This window comes from Mus pahari, chromosome 5 (genome assembly GCF_900095145.1).
Source record: "Mus pahari chromosome 5, PAHARI_EIJ_v1.1, whole genome shotgun sequence".
NCBI lineage: Eukaryota > Metazoa > Chordata > Mammalia > Rodentia > Muridae > Mus > Mus pahari.
In genome coordinates, this window is record NC_034594.1 from 55,825,369 (window position 1) to 55,845,595 (window position 20,227).

A 20,227-nucleotide genomic window follows, 5' to 3' on the forward strand; every position below is an offset into this window, starting at 1 on the left:
CCTGTCTCTGCCTCCCGAGTGCTGGGATTAAAGGCGTGCGGCTACAATTCTTTTTTAAACTGGATAAGCACAGCAGATAAATCCCTGCTCGGTCACTTACATGTGAACACAGGGCCTCCCCATTGCTCTGATCACCCTTCTGCTCATTGGAACCTGTGGTTCTAGTCAAGTCATTTGGCCCTTTAACTGTGTGGGGCTTGTAATTTCCTATCATGTTAGGGAGATAAGGCCAATGGACAGATACCATTCCACCTCAGAAATCAAGTTTTAAAAGAAAAGCTTTCCAAAATATACTTTTAAGGGCTCAGCTGGCTTGGTTTACAGCAGAGCAAGACACTCTCAAAGCATCATTTTCATTGATAAGTTAAATATAACATTGTAAACTCTCCTCTATAATGCCCTACCATGAGTAAATACTAGGAGAGTTTGAAAGGTACAGGGACTAGGGGTCACTTCATTTCTAATCCTAAAGATTTTTACCAGAATTAACTAAGTCATGTTGTAGGAAATCCCTGATCTGGGCCTCACTGTGTTGCGCATTTGTTTTTCCCTTCCTCACTGGAGATGTCTGTAATTAAATTCTATTAGCCTGGAATCTTATTAGTGTCATTATTGAATGCGTCTCTGAAATTGCATGCATCGTAGATACTCCCTCTCGAACTAGTCCAGATGGTACATTTAAAGGGATGTGCAGAATTTACAAAGGGTCATTTAGTGAAGCTTTATTTAAGAGTCCTTGAGGGCCAAGGTCTAATTACAACTATAGCAGCTTTAAAATATTCACTAGGTTTCTTTCAACAAAAACTTTTGTGTCGATTTTGCCACATGTGAAATAGGTTTCCTTACAAACTTCACTTTGTTTATTTATCTATAAATTCACGAATCTATTTCTTCCCCTACAGTAAACATTGGAAACAATTTAGTTTTGATCTTGAAACCAAGTCACGGATGGGTTATAATGTGGAGTGAGGTTATCGGGGAAACTTACTTATATTAAGAACATTGACTTTAATGTATTATTTCAAACCCAACGCTTACTTAACCATAGGGTAATATACAACTTCCTGAAGCTCAGGGTAAAAACTCACATCTTGATTGGACATATCCCAGTACGGTCTCTCTCCATATGACATCACTTCCCACATAACGATTCCGTAGCTCCAGACATCACTGGCTGAGGTAAATTTACGATACGCAATTGCTTCTGGCGCAGTCCACCGGATAGGAATCTTGCCACCCTGTGAAACATGCCAGCTATCAGACATTTCCTCACTTTCCCACCGATGTGCCGGCCAGTTTTGTTTCTGAATGCAGGGACTACTTGATAAGAGAGAGGACAGCATCCCTGCGGTAGCTCTCGGTAACAACAGACTTGTTTCTTCCAGCTGAAGCCTTCCAGGTTGAGGCAGTTCTCTGTACGTGTTTGCCAACCACAGGGAAGTCAATGAGTAATCTTTCTAATTATCCTGAGTGCTGCTTAGGGCAATATTATAGAGAGGAAATCCCAGGTTTTCCATAAATACATATGTTATTTGGGGTATATCAAAGGATATATAGCTTAAGCTTGTTTTGCATTCTTACTGCCTTTTCCTCATTCGGCCTTGCAGAAGGCTGTGCTTAACACTGACAGAAAACAGTGAACAAGAAGAACAAGGAAGAATCCACCATACTGTCAAACATGACAAACATTACTCAATATAATCTAAAAGGTAATAGGCCCTTGGAAAATGTCAGTGTGTTTTTATGACGGAAAGGCTACTATTTAACTAAATTATTTTTAAAAAATTTAAAAATCACAGAAAATGATACACTAAGAAATTATCACCCAGACAAAGGAAATCTTTTCCAAAAAACAAATCTAAACTACACTAAACACCTTTAATGTTTCTTGCTTGATCACACTTCTTGTAAAAAAAGTTTGGGTTTTTTTCTTTTTTTTTTTTTTCAGTTGAGTTTCAAATTTCCGAATGTTCTGCCTAGAGAAAGGATCTTGAATTTAGGTCTCACATGGTCCCATCAGCCACCGTTTAGGATCTGCCTTATAAATCAATTGGAATTACTTTCCTGTTCTGCGGTTCACTATGAAAACCCAGCCTACTGTGGCCACATACCTTATTTATGGATGGGCACATTTGCCTCCCTCACATATTTTGCTAAGGATTTACCTATGTACATGTATCCTTCTAGAAGCCTCTGTAACTTTTCCTCTCTTCCAATATTGAAAATGGCAATAAAAAAAAAAATTCTCTTGAGCCCAGCAGAGATATCCTCAGAGTTTAGAAGAGGATCTGTATGCGTAGAGGAATTACTTCAGGATGGGGCCTTTATTCCTTTCCAGTGTTCTTTTCTGATGGTCAGGCTAAGACAGCACACATTCTGTCCCTACCCTGAGCATTCCTTCCTGTGTCTTAGTTCCTGATCTATCAGGGCTAAAGTGAAAGCCATCAGATATTGGGAAATGCGCTATACATTCTGCACGTCCATTCTCAAATTCACTAGCCAATGAGTAGAAATATTGCTTTGGCTTATCAAGGGCAAGAAATCTGTGAATGGAAAAGCACCAAGCTGTAAAGCTCAGAAAGGACAAGGAGTATAGAAGGAAGATGGGGAGAACAAAATCAGAAAATCAAGAGAACTCTAGCATTATATCAATATATATTTAGTATACACTATATATATGCACACATATACAATAAGTCATCCAACCTCCTGATTTTCATAATAATGTAACATTTGTTGAGTAAATTTGCCCTTGATTCTGGCTTCTGATTTGGCTCAATTTTAAAGATACCCTCTCATTGTTCATGAAGACTTTGCCCAAGAAAATTCAGAGGAAAGAGAATTCATTATGCCTGCAATTTGCGACTCTATAAAATGGTTACCCATTAGAGTTGGCTTCGAATCCTCTTTTTTTTTTTTTTTTTTTTTTTTTAAGTCAGGCTTTCAAAAATGAATGCAGAAATATAGAGAGGGCCTGAGGGATAAGTAAACTTAGAGATAGAAAAAAATAGGAAGAGTTCCAAGCTCAAGATGACAAGAGAGGATCAGTTAGTTTCACGAGAGTGCATGCCATGCCAGAGGTGGCGAACAGTCCTTACCCTGGTAGTGTAGGCTGCTTCGGGGTCATCCTCAAGCACCCGGGACATGCCGAAGTCAGACACCTTGCAGACCAAGTTACTGTTTACCAGGATGTTCCTGGCAGCCAGGTCTCGGTGCACATAACTCATATCAGATAAATACTTCATCCCCGAGCCGATGCCCCGGAGCATGCCCACCAGCTGAATGACCGTAAAGCGGCCATCATTCTTCTGCAGAGGAAGAGAGTGGGAACGGTCCCATTAACATCAGGGCAAATCAATTACCACCAAGCAGTTATTCCTAGACTCTTTTTGAATATCTGTATCCGCCGAGCAATGAAACTCAGCATTATTTCCGGGCCTTTCAGAGCAAAGTCACTAATTCAACGAGGAAGAGTGTACTCAAGGAGCTGGGCTGGCTTCCTGTGATAGATGGAAATTGTCCAAGTGCAATGAATCCATGGCTCGAAGATCGCTCCGGTGTGAGAATAAATCAAATTCTACCTTCATTGCCCATGGATTATTCAATAGCCTTAAGAATCACACCAGATTCCATGTCTCCTCTTTCTGAACCCTACTGAACAAATCACACGAATGCAATGGAACCGAGTGTGTACAAGGAATCCCCGAGTGGCTGGGTACCAGTATCCCCTGGCTTCGTCGACAGTAGACACGTACCCTGAGGAAAGCATCCAAGGACCCGTTCTCCATGTACTCCGTTATGATCATAACCGGCTTACCTAGAGTTTCCAAAAGAAAAACAAAAAACACTGTGAGCAGTGCCGGTAATGAGATAAAAATGGCCTGCGCGGAATTTTACTGCCAAGACACCTGTCTTGGGCGATCTAATTTAATTAAAACAAGCCAAGCTTCTGCCTCAGCTGTGGGGAGCGAGGAATGAAATATTCAAAGGACACATAGGCTTACATTCCATCTGGAAGGTTAACCCTTCGGATGGCTTGTTGACAGGATCCTTAACAAAAGTGGCCTCTGGTATCCAGGGATCACATGAATGGATAATTGCTCTCTTAAACAAAAGGGGAGGGGGAGGCAGGGGGATGATAAATGGGTAGGCCTGTTGAAAAGCGTGCAGGTGGGGGGGGGGCAGGCTTTAGAATAATTCATTGATTTTTTTTTCTTTTTATCCCCAGAAGAGCAACTCGAGTGATGCTCAAGTCTGTGGACAGAGAAAGCTTCTTAGAGAAACTCAAGTTTTGTAGGGCTGTAGCTACACTGAATACTTCATTATTCATGTAGCCCGAAGCACACACCATATAGGATCCTGCTCCCTTCTCTTGCTCTTGTCCTGGCTCTGTGATTCCCCGTACTTTCTCACCTCACACACCTGTTCTATGTGCTTCCTTTACCAACTTATCTTAAAAGACAAACAAATCCTTTTTGGAGAGTTTGTTTCCATTTTTTTTTTCTCTCTCTCCAGACAACATGAAGTTGGGGCGATAGGGAGGTGTGAAAGAGGGGACAGAATATGAGCAAATATATTACTGTATGTGTTTTTAATAAATAAATAAAATCTTAAAAATAAATAAAGTTATTTGTGAAGACAAATAACTTCATCTGAGACAGGAGCTTGAATCCATTGTTTGAGCAAAAGGGTCTGGAGGTCTGTGGGGACTTGTGGGAAATCAACCTTTTCCTTTTGCTTCAGCTCTTCTGGGGAACCTTTGGAAATAACCTTTCTTTAATTTCTTACAGGCAAAGAATTAAATTAGGGTCTGAAATTTTCTTTTCAAGGGGTTCTGTTACAAGGTGGGAAAGGGGGGTTAGCAAATGTCGTAACCCTGCTTTTTTATTCCACTAAGAGAACGTGTGGAGGGAGAGTACAGAGCTACAGATCCCCCTTGATGAAAATATTTACTTTTATTGTTCTTGCTGACTGGACTTAGTGATTTAGTCAGAAATCAGTACATTCCCAACCCAAAGATGGAGTCCAGAAGGGAGAGGCACTTCAGAGGCAAGTACTTAGTAGTTTTAATTTCAATGAAGTTCCATTTATTCTTGGCTGACTCGTGTGTGTGTGTGTGTGTGTGTGTGTGTGTGTGTGTGTGTGTGTGTACATGGGACTCTCATGTCTAAGCCATATTTCAGAGGCAAGCACTTTAAACTAGAGAGTGACGCTATTCAGACTTGCAGCGAGGAACATAAGTCAGAACTACACAAGGCCACTAAGAACGGCTCTGGCTTTGCTGAAAGGGGTCCTCCAGGGCTCCCTTCTCGCCTTGCTCAGTTTCCTCCACATGGGAAGGGCCCCATTCTCAGCACATTTGCCGCCTCCCCCCTCCCCCCCCCGCCCCCCCAGTCCTTGGCCACAACAAAATCACCTGCATGAGTCTTAATCATCCTGCCTCCATCAAAAGATACTTTGTCAACTAATGAGGAAAAGTCTGCTCTCTCAGCCAAGCACTAAGACCTAATTCCATTTTACCTGTTCCCTCCGGAGCTTTCCAGAAGAGAAGATCCAAGAGGGGAGAAGGGAAAAATTTATGGTCCCCGCCACTTCGCATCCCCTCCCCCTTCCCTGGACTCTAGAGTCTCTAGAGTGTTTCTCCAGGGAGCTGGTTGGTTACGAGACAACATGATTTGATTGGGCCCTTTCACCCTCGCAGCTCCCTGGCCTGACTCCTCTCATTCTATTCAAGTTTCCTGTATTCTCTAGTCTGTTGTGACCCACAAGCTCCTTCTTCGGAGTTGGAGAAGACAGAAGAAAAACAAGGGATGTCTTGGGGGCGCTGTTGAGAAAGGGTAAATATCACTGGGTTATCCTTACCTGAAGAGCTCTACAAAGGTAAGAAAAATCAGTCAAGAGTGGGTTCAGGATGGAGAAGGTTGCTTCCCTCCAAGAGGCAGGGATTCCGAGGGGAGGGGGCGGAACGAGAGGGGACCCCCAACAACTTCTCTGGTGGAAATTTTTAAATCATTTTAATCCAGTGACAACTGCATTATGCAAATGAGCCCAGTCGTTTGTAACAGTTACAGCTGTAATAGCTATGGGTTTTTAAAGGCGCGGTGGGACTTTAACACAAAGATCCTCTGTTTCTTCTCTCTTCCGCAGAGGTGCTAGGAAAATCACTGTCTGAGGCAGGAAAAACACCCGCGTGGAACAGAGCCCCCTTTTCTAGAAAAGGGACCTGCAGAAGTATTTAAAGGGAATGTTATCTTTTAATTAAAGTAGTGAGGGGCTTGGGCAGCTTCGAAGGCCACAGGCAACAGAAAAATATCCTGTCTGTAAAACCAATCTTAAAAAGCAAATAGAACTATTCTATGCTAATTATAGCCTTCACCTGAGGTAGAAAATTATATGTCCGTAGCATCAAATTTCCCTTTTTGAAGAATTCTCAATGTGAGGAGAGATGCACTCCTTCAGACATAATAACACCTAACACTTAAAGAGGAGTGTGTGTGTGTGTGTGTGTGTGTGTGTGTGTGTGTGAGTGATAAATTTATTTATCTGCATTTTTATAGATGAGAACAGTAAAAACAAGACTGACCAACCCATCAAAGCCACCACCAGCTTCTAATAGACCTGTCACCAAACACTTCATTATAAGGTCAGTTACTCTCCAAATGGATCAGGGACCTATAATGTTAGCCTCACCTTCACTGAGTCCTTCATAGGAAGGAAAACTCAGGTGGTTTCTCCCCATCCCCACCCAGCATTCAAACTGCTTTTAGAGGAGGCCCAGGGAACTTTTAAAAGCTAAAAGAACACATCTAATTACAACTATGTACTTAGTGTTGTGGGGTGGGGGAGGGCATGTATGCCACAANGAACTTGTCCTAAGGTCAGAGGACAATCTTTAGGAGTTAAGTTCTCTCCTTCCAGCCAAGCAGGTTCCTAAGACTGAACTCAGGCCATCGAGCTTGGCAGCAAGCACATTTACATGCTGAGCCATCTTGCTTCCTTATTAGAAGACTCCAATGGAGGCTTATTTGTTTAACGTAACCTTCTGGTTTCTTCATCCTAAAGATCATATCCTTTCAGCTCACTACAAACGTAACCCTTTCCCCTTCCCCTCCCCGTGTCTCATCAACTGAAGCAGCCATCCTGACCCTCAGCACTTGTTGATTGACAAGCTTTTCACAGACACCTTAAATCAAGTAAGAGCTGCCTTGGCTTCATTGAAGACAGAGCCCCAGGCTTACAAGGTCCTTGACGTGTACTAACTGTAGTTAGGTACCAGGGTTCCTGGACCAGAGCCACCTTAAACACACACTGCTTCAGTGCCCCATCCATGTGGTATTTTATAAGTCTCAGCCAGCCTTACAGATGTACACAGGGGTTGCTTCACAAAACGAGTCTGTTGAGCTGTGTCGTATTTTTTAACTGAAGCGTGGTTCACAAGCTCAGTGAATGCTAATGGACTAAAAAAGGAAGGTTCAACCAGGTGTTACTGTAAATAGGTGCTGAATGGCAACAGCCATAAATCAGGCAGAGCAGACAAGCGAATCCCTCAATATAATAAAGATTCCCAAGTTTCCCTCGCTGCATCTGGAACCCAAGCTTCCAATACAAGGTATGGTGAGCTTTTGTTTTGCTTTATATAAAACCGATTTTGTTTACCATCTGCTCGTGCCCACCCTGTGACAATCAGTTTGGTCTAGCAAAGATTTGAAAGATGGTATGGTGTACCCAAAACTCTGCAATATTAATTTCCCCCAAATCTCACAGAAGTTGCCTTGGAGACAGGGCATCAGCTGCAGTCATAGACCCATTTAGAGCTGACTGAAAGATTAATGACTTGTCCTGCACTGATTTCCTCTTATTAGTAATCAGTAGGCCTGTCCCATCTGTCATTTCCCTAGAAAGAAAATGTGTATTTAATCTCCCTGTTAACTCTCAACTTAGCTTCCTGGGGGGGGGGGGGGGGCACGTACATTTGGTGACAACACCTTCCAGGTGGATTATGTTTGGGTGGTCAAACTGTCCCATGATGCTGGCCTCGCTCAGGAAGTCTCTCCTCTGCTTGTCAGTATAACCAGCTTTCAGAGTCTTGATGGCCACACAGATCTCCCTCTTGCCCGGCACTTTGAGACGCCCGCTGCAGACCTCTCCAAATTCGCCTGTGGGGGAAGGATTCAAGATGCATCAGGAATGCATTTAAGACAAAATAACCTTCATCGTATGCTCATTATAGGACAGGTGCCTAGCTAGGGCACCACAGTGACAATTTCATTTAGTCCTTTCCAAAGCCTAGTAGAAGGCACTGTTCTCAGAGGCTCCACTTTATCACAGGAAACTCAAGCTTATGGTAAAGCTCACCAAAGTCTCCCGGCTTTTGAGAATTAGAGCATTCTGAATCCACCCGGTCTGGCTACAGATCTCATGTGCTCCTTTATTTTATCCCCATGTCCATTTTGCCTGAGATTAAAATACACATTTGCACCACCAAAGTTCCTTAAAGAACAGTGCATTTATACTCTGATTAAGGAAATCTCCGTGAATACTAGTTACACATATAGACATGCGTTCATTACGCTCATACATGTGAATGTAATTGTGTAATTTACATATATATTTTACATTTAAAAAGGAAGCTATCAGATGCACACTCAGATACTTACCAACTCCTATGACCTTTTCAATTTTAATGCAGGATGCATCGATTTCTTTGGCAAATTCTCGAACTGCCTGGTTGGGGTCTTCGTATGTAAAGGGATCCACATAAGTTCTAACACCTAAGAAATGAACATGGGATATAAAGTGACTGGGTAAAGGCAACATGAATAAACCTAAAGGGTCGAGCTCTTAAAAAAAAAGAAAGAAAATCCCTTTGCATAGCAAAAGCTGGGTTAACTCTATGGCCGTTGACATATGAAAATGTTTAAATGCTTGCTCTGCTTTTCATTAGTGGGTAAACAAAGAATTTGCTAGCTGCTCAAGATGCCGAAGCTCTACTGACTTCCTGGAATGTCCTCACACTTCAAGGATAAGAGTTTAAAAACAACTTGTCCCTGGAGGAGAAGCGAATCTCTTATCAAAAAATTTGGAATGAGTTGACTACGGGCTCCTTTCTCCCAACCAGCAGCTCCTAGCTTCACTGTCCTAACATAAAGTCATACACACCGTAGCCATCATTTCAAATGTTGTCCCTCAAAGACAATAGGCACTCTCAGTTCCCACAGGCCCTGTCTCCCCCATAGCTAGACCAACTAAGTACATGACCAGTAAGGAACAGAGTTAGATTAAACCTAGATGGATATGCATGGAAGGAATACTGGCCACTGGTTAATTTGAGAATAAAGACCCTTAAGCAGGACCTCCCCTTGCATTCTGTTTTACAGAGAAGGTTTAGCTGGAGGTAATACTTCAGTGTAGCTGAATGTAGTGGACATCATGGGCACAATTCAGCCACCCTTCACACCTACAGACAAGTTGGAAATGTGAGCTCTGAGGCAGCTGATAATATGCATGACTGACAGCCTCCTTTGGTATTTGCACTAGGGACTTGAGGATGCGCAATGCCAGCTGACCAAATCTCCGTGATTGCCCGAATGTGCCCATCTTCTTCCTTTTCTTCTCCTCAGTCATTATGAAGAACTGAGTAGGCTACAGTTCTCTCACATGACACTATCTTGTCATCTCAGAAAGTCCCCTGCAAACACCACTGCTAGGTCCTCTGGTTTCCTTTAAGTGTTTGGAACTTCTTAAATCAATGTCTTTGGACTTACTCTTGGAGCCTATTTGTAAGCTCAACATCTACAATCCACTAGCAAATTCTTGATGACCGTCATCCCAGCAACACAGACTACCATCACATAACCTGTTCTTTTACCATCCCACTCCTCCCCTAGTTTTTCATTCATGAGAATAAATTATTGACCTGTCACATCTTGCTGCCCAGCTCCAGAGAGCTAAAGGGACACTTTTCCAGAGCAGAAGAGGAAATGTGCAGACTCTATAGAACTTCCTGCCTTTAACCTCACGTTGCAGAGTTTTGAATCACCAATTGCACCTTGACAGCCTTGAAGAATGTTATTTGGATAAGGAATGCATTATATAAATATTCACAGGCATATTAACCAACGCGTCTAAGTTAGATAACACAAAGCATGCTCTAAAAGTGAAATTACGTTTGGAATCAATTGGGTTTTTTTAATACCTTGGTTCAAATGTTTCTCTTCATCTGCTTCTTGTTTTGCTTTGCTGTACTTACTCCGTCTATTAAAATTAAAAAAGAAAAGGAAAATGATTTCCAATATAAAATCTGTAATGAAAAATTATTCCGGGCCACAATACAAGTTGGGCGGATAGGCAGAGCACATGTCACACATAGGGAAACTGAGGCTTAGAGAAAGGTAAAATAATAAAGATAATAATGTAATCTCTGTTGAGTCGGGGTTAAGAGCTGAAGCCACCAGAGCCCAGAATCTCTGACTGCTTATTTTTCCCACATAGCTTTCTTTTCTATTTTTTCTCTTCTTTTCCTTCTTCCTGCGTGTATAAGAGAACTTGTGTGGGCCTGTACACATGACTGTGGTATTCAGAGGACAATTTTAGACAGTTGATTCTACCTTCACATGGCGTTTAGAGATTAAACTCAAGTGCTTTTTCATTCTGAGCCATCTTGCTGGCCCTGTACACACATTCTTAATTAAAGTGCATTTCATTAGTGAAATGGCAATAACGTTCAGTGTGTGATAGCTAATGAACACATCTTGTTGCTATAATCATGATAGCATCATAACATCTCATTATCACACCAGGTTTCAGGGATTGGGGATTTAGCCCAGTAGTAGGGTTCCTACAAAGAGCAAGGTCCTAAGATAGGGCCTCATCTGGGGTGGGGGGGCAGGGGTTGGGTGGAAGGACAAACCCTATAGCATATGAGATACAATTTTAGAAAGTACAATATTTGCTTTGTACTTGATTATATATATTCCAGTAGATTTGATACACCACTAGGTCTTTAAGTTCTCTTCCAATAAGAGGTACCTGGTCTCAAAATTTACATACTGCCTGCCCATAACCTGTTGAAATGAGATTTTATTTTATTTTTAATAAAGCTTTGGGAAATATAAATCCCTAATACATATAAATCTTGAGTCAAGGAAAATATGAATCACTTATATAAAGTGGAAAAATCAACTCAAGACTTGAAAATTTAAAACAAATATATAAATACATACACACACATGCTCATGTAATTTTGCATCTGAGTATGAGGTACTAGAAACAGAACCCAGGGCCTATCACATGCTAGGCCAACATTCCACACTGGAATATATATATATATATATATATATATATATATATATATATATATATATATATATATATCTCCTTGGCCCTTAAATGTACACTTTATGTTTAGTGAGGAGACATTATATCACATAAAATAGTTAGAAAAATTAACTCATTTATTACAGTTCCCTTCACTTTGGGAGACTAAAAGAAAATTAGGGAATAAAATGTGTTAATATAAGATTCTAAAATTTACAATAAAATTAATCATTGTGCTTTGAGTTTCAAAGGCAAAGTAAGACTAAATAAAGCCAGTGTGTTTGTATTCCAATCAGAATGTGATATCCTCAAACTGTCAACTTTGAACGGGTAAAAAGGCTAGATAACTACAGACGAGAAAGTTGCATAGAGACTAAAAGAGATGAGCAGGGAAAGTGGGCAGCCCACCTCTGGCAGCACAGAAAGCGCATGCGCAGTGCTGGGCACATGCGCAGAGCTCCCTCCCACGTCCCCTCATTTGTCAGCTATGTAGGCACCAGCTCAGCAATCAGACCCTCAGAGCCCACAGATGTTCCTCTACGTGGATAATTCCCTTGCAAATAATAATACCTTGTGCTCTTACATTGCATTTAACTTTTCAAAGTAGTCTCATTACATACATTATCTCCTCCCCTAGCTGTTTGCAAAGCATGAGCCAGCTTAGCAAAACAGAGACCCCAGTTACCACAGCTAACTGCAAAGTGCATATTTCAGTCCCAAATAACAGCCTGTGTTTTCCTTTGCAGCTAGCTTTTCAAAGGGCCTTCAAAGGGTCTATTATTTAATTGCTTGTTCACAACAACCCTATGAAAGGAATCAGGTGGAAACCACATGTTCAGCTCCATTGTACGGATGAAGACATGGTACAGGCAAAGATACAGAACCAGGGGCATCGCTCACATCTCCTCTCTAGCCCTGATCCAGTCCAGCCCTGCACAGTGCCTCTCCCAGAGGAGATGACGTGAGAAGATAAATGATGAGACTTAATTGTACATTTTAAAAGTATTTATTGATTGTGTATGTGTGTACGCGAGTGTGCTTGCAAGTATGTTCCATGTACATGTGTGTGAGTGCGTGTGTGTGCACATGTACATGTGTGTGTGTGTTTGTGCATGTGCAGATGGCAGAGTACAGCCTTGGGTGTCACTCCTCATTTTCCACATTTTGAGATTAGGTCTTTTATTGTGTCTTGGGGCTCACTCACTATCCATCTTGTCCCTCCACCCCAAACCGGACTATCAGCATACATACCACCATGCTGGCTTTAATCTGGTACTGCTTGGGTTCTAAGGCTTGAATGAGGGGCCTTGTGCTTGCAAAGCAAGCAGCTGACTATGTGAACTCTCTCTCCAGTCTAAACAGTACATTTGATATCAGCAAACCCACACATCAGATCTAACTGCTCCTAAACGGCTTCAAAGAAACTTAACAAATAGATTTAATGCCGTGAATAGAAAGAACTGTCTATGAAGCATGTAATCCCCTCTAACCTGCCCCCTCCCCTGTCCTTTGCCCCTTTTAAAAGTTAATAGAAAGACGTTAGGTCAGAGACTACAGAAACAATATTTGGGGTTGGGAAAATATCAAGACTTAAATCCCTAGGGCATGATAGGCTATCTTATCAGAGTTCTAAAAGCTTTATCTGAAATTGTAAGACTATCTTTTAAACCATTTTAGAACTCCAATACTGAAGTTAAACAGAAAAAAAAATAGAGAGAGAGAACAAGAGAGCTTTAGTAACTGCCCCTCCTTTATTTACCTGTCTGGAGACCCAACATTGAACATAGTGCATTCTGGAAAGTCATTCAGACATTGAGCCATATCCTTGAGCTCTTGGCATCCATTGCAACTTAAAGAGTTGTTTTGTTTGTTTGTTTGTTTGTTTTTCAAATGGATATCTACAATAGAAACCAGTGGCCTCAAGAAATCCTGAAGCATGGCTGTTTTCACATCAAGCATATTCATTAAAAATGGACAAAACCAGAGAAAATACAAAATGGCTGAGGCCATTAAGGATAAGGATGACCTTCCCATTTTATCCACAGACTTGCCAAGATAGAAGAATTATCTGAGCGGTGAAGGTGCTTTTAAAGACCTTTTTAATGTGGAGTGTTATTTGGAGTAGAGGACCCTACAAGGGTGCAGGGGATAGAGAAAGAAACAGGAGGATTACTGTTCAAAGACTAATTGTAGCCTATTACCACACTAATAATACCTTAAAAACAAAAATGCCTGAGTTCTGCTCTACCTCTGTCACCTATGACCCTTTCCCCTTAGGCTCAGCGTTGGACAATGTGGCTCATTATTATCCCAGGAGAGAAAGACCATTGAAGCTTACTTTGGGGTGAGCCCTCCTGATGAGCTGAGTCTAAATTGACATCCCAGACAGGTCACCTGAATGGCAGAAGCAAGGCTTTGTGGGAGATTTTCTAATTACAAAGATGTGGACAAGGTGATTAGCAAGGGGAAGTAGTGGAATGGTTAGTTAGAATGGTCCAGAAGGAAACGTGGAACCTTGCCACAGTAGGTGTCCTGGCAAAGGGCCCTCACGCTGCAGGTGAAACTTGGAGTGAATGGAATCCTCCCAGCCATCCCAGGGACTGGCTAATAAGGGTATTAACCATCACCGGAGGGAACAGCAGGAACCCTTCCAGCCAATGGGCTCTTCCTGGCACCTTGACTACTCAATAAAATAAAGAAGACAGGAGTGTGGCAGGGGCTGCCCATAAGCCTCGCTTTATATCCAAATAGCAACTTTCCTCATCAAGTGCACAGATTTGATGAATGTGGTTCACTGTTCCAATGTTAATTAGTAAAAGGTAAGTAATTTATTCACTAAAGTGCAGATTAAAGACAAGGCCCTAATAAGGAGCATGGCTCCTGTAGGGACCCTTTCCAGAGCTCAGGAGTCTCTCCCACAAAGATTCATACACCACATGCCTCTTCCCCTTCTGCAAGCTGCCACTGTTCCTGCATCAAAAGATGCCTAATGGCTCCTCCCAAGCAGCAATTTGATAGAGCTGGAATTGAACCACTGTTGGTTGCTTGCAAGTTGCTTAGAAATGTTTCCCTGGAATCAGTTGCCTCCCCATTGTATCAATGTACCTGATGCCATCAGAGCCCATTTGGGCAAACATCTAAGTGTATTCGTTTCTATGTGAATATATCATCCCAGAGTTGTATCCGAGGGCTCAAGGAAAGGTGGACATAGGCCAAACAGAATCACTTTTAGGATTACTTGAGCTGTTTTTCAGTTCCAAAGTGCAGAATGTGAGCCTTGAGTATGAGACAAATTAACTCTGAACTTGTTCATACATTCAATGTCATCTATTCTATTCTATTACAAGCCCTGATAAACATATCTAAATTTTTCCATGGATGTTACACTGTTTTCCTTAAAATCTATTTGGTTCTTTGTAATCTGGTGAAAGGGCCATTTTATAATCCTTGTGCAAATGAAAACCCAGTAGCACTGGTCATCGCAACTGGACATCTTGAATTCAGCACGTGTTCTTGGGCCATCAGATCATGCTATCCTTTAACCAAAGAGTCTTTTAAGAATACCTAAAAGGACTCTTCCCATATTTTAGTCACGTTCTTATTATTGTTTCCCATGTTTGAGCAATAAAATGCTGTTGAGGGCCAGCAAGATGGTTCAGTGGGTAAAGGTGCTTGCTGCCAAGCCTGAGGACCTGAGTTTGATCTTTGGGACTCCTGTGGTAGAAGAAAAACCAATCCCTGAAAGTTGTCCTTTGACCTGCACATGCATGTTGTGGCATACATGAGTGCACACACATACATGTTAAATAAATAAATAATCTGAAATCATTGCTATCACAGAGGAAAGGTTGTCTAAGAAATTTAATGCAGAGTCCATCAGTCTGGGAGGTCCTGGGTTTCAAGTTGCATTTAATTATATAACTATTAACGGTTCTTTGAGAGAGATGTTTAAAAAGCAGTAAAGAAGGTGGTTACACTTGAGACCACATGTATATAAACATGTAAACAGTATAAACGGTGATTTGCTCTTTAAGAGAATGTGTATATAGTTGGGATGTGACAGTACTCCAGTGTCACATCTACAATGCCATAAAATGTAAATTAGAGGCTATTGAGACAGTTCACTGGTTAAAGGCATCTGCTGCCAAGCCTGAAGACCCTGGTTCATTCCTCAGAATCTTCATGATGGAAGAAGGAGGAGGAGGGGTGGGTGTGGGGGGAGGAGGAGAGGTGGGGAGGAGGAAGAGGACAGACCCCTGCAAGTTGTCCTCTGACCTCTACACACATGCACACACCCAATAGATAAAATGTAAAAAATTGAAAGTACATTAACTTATTTACTTGTGGGTTGTAAAAACATCTCAGTCAACATAACTACCACAGCTGGACAGCATTTCATGTTGCTTACATGTTGGATACTTAAAATCTATAAATGCAATAATGTTATTCTTTGATGGAAATTCCTAAATACTCAAGCGTTCAAGTTGAACAAGAAAGAAAGAAAGAAAGAAAGAAAGAAAGAAAGAAAGAAAGAAAGAAAGAAAGAAAGAAAGAAAGAAAGAAAGANGGGAGGGAGGGAGGGAGGGAGGAAGGAAGGAAGGAAGGAAGGAAGGAAGGAAGGAAGGAAGGAAGGAAGGAAGGAAGGAAGGAAGCTAGCTTAACCTTCTGAATGAAAGAGGGGATTAGTCCTCCTGGTGTCTCATTATAAAGTAAATGAATACAATAAAATGAGTAAACACCAGCTATTTTAAAATCCACCAACATGCCAATTGTGAGCCTGAGGCAGTTTTCCCTTAAATAACAAATTAGCAACAAACAGATTTTTTTCCTGGTGGCCCCAGAAAGAAGCTCTCGAACTTTTTCTTCCTCTGAGTCTTTTTCCATCCACACTGACATGCCAGCAATACCCCGAGATTCAGCTCAGCTCAGCTCACAAGGATTCTGCTTTCACTATGGACATAGGCTAGCCCCAACCTCTCAATCCTCCTGCCTCAGCTTCCCCAGTGCTGGGTGTCACCAGGCCTGGCTTCCACCATCCTTTCTGACAGCAACATTCTGTGACTCTCAGAAGCAAGAGATGGTGACCCGCAAAGGTGACTTGGCTTTTCCAGGCTCTGATGCTCAGTCTGTGACTTCCTCACATTGTTGGCCCTGTCATTTGTACTCTAACGAAAGCCCTGGGTCACATTTCTTTGTCTGGAGTTCCCATCTCCTCTCTGCTCACCTGTTGTCCTATTTAAATACATGTAGTTGTCCCAGATAAACAGAGCAGACAGCCCGGTAGGGAGAAGAATTAGCTGAGTGAGCACCCTGCCACTGCAGGCCTGTCAGCTACCTGGCTCCAGGCAGCCCTTCCCCTGACAGCTTTATGGCCGGCACTAAGGAAGAATCAATAGGAGGGCAAGGGGCTGACATTTCATTTTCTAAAATCTGATCCATTGAGGACCAATCACCAAGCAGTGTTTATCAGCCTTGGGAAGGGACTTTTTTTTTTAATGAGAGAGAATGTGCAGGAGTCATAACTGGGTAACTCGACAGGCTCAGTTCTCTAAGGAGGGGATGGCCTCATAATTGGAAATCTCATGCATCCCTCTGCCGCTCTCCCCTTATAATAAAATGATCAATAAAAGCACAAAGGGAATTAAGTCCTCAGACTCGAGGATGCTGCCTTCTGCAGCCCCAATTTTTAATGTTCCTGTCTCCCTGCATTACAGTGTCCTTGCCTTTCTTTCTTCTTACCAAAGCTAACATTTGACACTGAACGGTCACAAGGACTGGCTTATCTAACTGCCTGAGTCTGAGTCCAACTGCAGTGTTTGCGGACACTTTTAAAACAACAGCAACCATAAAAAAAGGGGGGGGGGGTTGAAAAAAAGAAAGAAAGGAAATTTACAGAAAAGCTGGACCACAAGATGAGTACAGTATACAAGATGAGTTCATTTGTCAAGTGCTTGAAATGCTCATGTTCCCCTAAGCATCACACAGCGGCCGGAATTTTTAGGCTACTGTTTTCGAAGTAGAGGCCATTCATGTTTTTCATTAATTTTTACCATTTTAATATGTTCTAGTGTTTATATTTGAAACACTGAAATATGCATTAGTGTAAACAAATGTCCATGTAATTTCCACCCCCACCCCCCTCAAATATCTCATTCTTTCTCTGCAACTGGACGAGCTCCGTCAGGACAATGTATCACTTCCTATGCATTATACAATGCATTCTTTACATGAGACACATACAGAAGCAAAATCTCAAGGCAGGGCAGCAGGTAGGGAAAAGTCTTGATTGCTTTTCAAATTTTTTCCTTCTTGGAGACATAACTCACAGTTAAATACATCTACTTATAGACTTTGCAAAGAGGAATGAAGTCAATGACGAACACAGAGACACCATACAGAGCAATGCATCGTTCCATACTGGGCTAGCACTGGAGTGAACAAACCTTGGTATATATACTGGGGCACTCTACAGAGCAAGGGTGGAATCGAGATACTGGGAGATGCATGGGCCTCTCAGGGAAACTCTTACATCAGTTCATCACCCTACCGTCAATGCAAGTCAATGGGAAGTAACAGCATTGTGGCTTGCAAACATGATGGAGACAGCCACAGACATTGGCGAGATCATCGGCAGTTGGATGGGACAATCTGAGAGTTGGTGGCCGGCGGGCCAGGCATAGCTCTTGGGGTCCAAACAGAGCTTTAACTACAGTCATACCAACAAGACGATGCGGGATAAGCACCCTATCTTCCTTTACATCACTTTCATCCTCTCTCACTTAAAGAATTTATACGTAAGAAGATCATAGTTACAACAAAAGCCCTGCTGTGGGAAATCATGAATGTGGTAATATGGTGAGAAGCAGCTAAGATAAGAATTGGCACAGCTGATGATGAGAATCTGTACCCCATGATATTATTTACTGGACGGAGGTGGTAGGAAGAGGATTACTCCAAAGACCATGCAACCAAGCCATCACTATGTCTCTTTCAAGTATAAAGGTACACCTTAGATGCACACAGGATAAATACACTGTCCAATCAGATTCTCTTCTAAGAGAAACATCACTGTGCTCAGAATGATCAATGAGGGTTTTGAAAGCGTGGATGTTTTCCGAGGGATGGGGAGGTACGGTGCTCACATTCCTTACCATTCTTGTTAACCAATATCATGCTGAAGTACCTACTGTGTTACTATGGCACCTAACATGTTTACCAATATAAGTGGTACCACTCTAAGGTACCACTGCTATCTTATCGAAGAAAACAAACACGGCTGTCAGATGGCAATGCTCAGCTTTTGGGTCTGCGTTTTATACAACTTTTCTCACCCTTGGTGCACGCAGAGTCCAGGCTTAACAGGGCTAAATGGTACGGGCACGCAAGAGAAGACACAAGCCTCCTGCAGAAAACTGGGAAGGAGCAGGAGGCGCTTCGTTCCTTACCTTCGGCTGATGACAAAAGCTGCAATGAGAATGACCACGAGGACCACACTGCCAGAGACAGAGACTAGCAGGACTGTGGAGTTGGCTCCATCACCTATGATGCGGGAAGGCACTAGAATGACAATTATATGGGGTCACATGGGGACAGTCCTAAGAGGAGGAATTTTAGCCCATTCAACATCCACGTTAGCAAATCATGCCACAGCATCTGCTAGGCAAATCCCACACCACCAACCCCCAACCATTATGTGATGAATATAAAAATGTTGATGCCTTAATATCTTTTTGGGGTTTTTTTGGTAAAAAATTTTTACATACTGAAAAACTACATTCCTTGGTGAAAAACACATTTGGAAAACTCTGCTCTGCTTTCATCCACCTCTGTTAAAATCCAGCCTATAGACAGAGGGTGGCTCAAAGCAACCTCCTCCTTTTATAGCCTTCCTGTAAACACCAAGAATGCCAGTGTCCCTTATAGTCATTTCAACTTTCCTATCCATCTTCTTCATCCTCATTTAATAACCTTCCAATATGTACAATTTACATCTGTAACCGATGTTGAAGATTTCTGTTCCAGCATCCCCCTATGGAGTAGGCCCAGCCTAGGTTAAGTAATTAAGGAGGTGGAGATCTGTTGCTCAGTAAACTTGTGTTCCAGCTCTCCAGGGAGCAAGACAATGTTTCTACAAAGGACTTAAAAACACACATGCACACTAATGACACTATTTAAACAGATTCCGAGAAACAAGTGGGAGGGGGAGAAAGGGTAATTTTGGTTCCTTCTTTAATCTTCTCAGGAAGAAAACTCTTTTTCTTAAAGTGGGGTGGCTACAGAACCTTCAATTAGTCAGGTTAGCAAACCCATTATTCATGGTTGGTAGAAGGTTCAAAAAGATAAACACTGACATCGTTTTTCATTCATAGGAAGACAGATGAGAAACTCTTATGAAAAAACGTTCTCCTTCAAACAACACAAGGGTTTCTAAGAGGTAGTAGATATTGGCCATTCTGTTTCATGCAAACATCCACAGTAGCTAAATGTTTACCTACACAGCTTTTTGGGTTTCACTAGAGTGGGGCTCAACCTATAAATGAAGTGTCTGGGAATGGGTGGCACCTGGGTGGTCTCGGTTACCTGTATTAGTAGTGACTTCCAGGGGCTCGCTGAAGTCTCCATAGCCGGCAGCGGTCCTGGCTCGCACGTGGAAAACATAGGAAGTCAAAGGGTTCAGGCCTTTGATATCTGTGTTCCTGGCAGCTGTCCGGACTATGCGATAGCTTCGTTCATTCTGATCCTACATGAGAGTGAAGCAAAATTGGTGAGCTGGGAAATGAGTCCTCTGACTCCAGGTAGCAGGGAGAGGAGACTCCAGGTAGAGGGGAAGGAGACTGTAGGTAGAGGGGGAGGAGACTGTAGGTAGAGGGGGAGGAGACTGTAGGTAGAGGGGGAGGAGACTGTAGGTAGA

The 20,227-nt window shown here is 42.2% G+C and overlaps 1 protein-coding gene across 2 annotated transcripts in view; it reads right to left on the reverse strand.

Annotated features, from left to right (window-relative positions):
* Epha4 (EPH receptor A4) overlaps nt 1-20,227 on the reverse strand; it is a 143,908-nt gene that overhangs the window by 11,826 nt on the left and 111,855 nt on the right. For both annotated transcript variants that reach the window (XM_021199095.2, XM_021199096.2), the window contains exons 7-14: nt 19,897-20,056; nt 18,762-18,873; nt 10,196-10,254; nt 8,658-8,771; nt 7,971-8,156; nt 3,756-3,817; nt 3,099-3,308; nt 1,089-1,238 (exon numbers count right to left, since the gene is read on the reverse strand). In XM_021199095.2, coding sequence (XP_021054754.1) covers nt 1,089-1,238; nt 3,099-3,308; nt 3,756-3,817; nt 7,971-8,156; nt 8,658-8,771; nt 10,196-10,254; nt 18,762-18,873; nt 19,897-20,056 — 1,053 coding nt within the window. The remainder of the gene's footprint in view (nt 1-1,088; nt 1,239-3,098; nt 3,309-3,755; nt 3,818-7,970; nt 8,157-8,657; nt 8,772-10,195; nt 10,255-18,761; nt 18,874-19,896; nt 20,057-20,227) is intronic.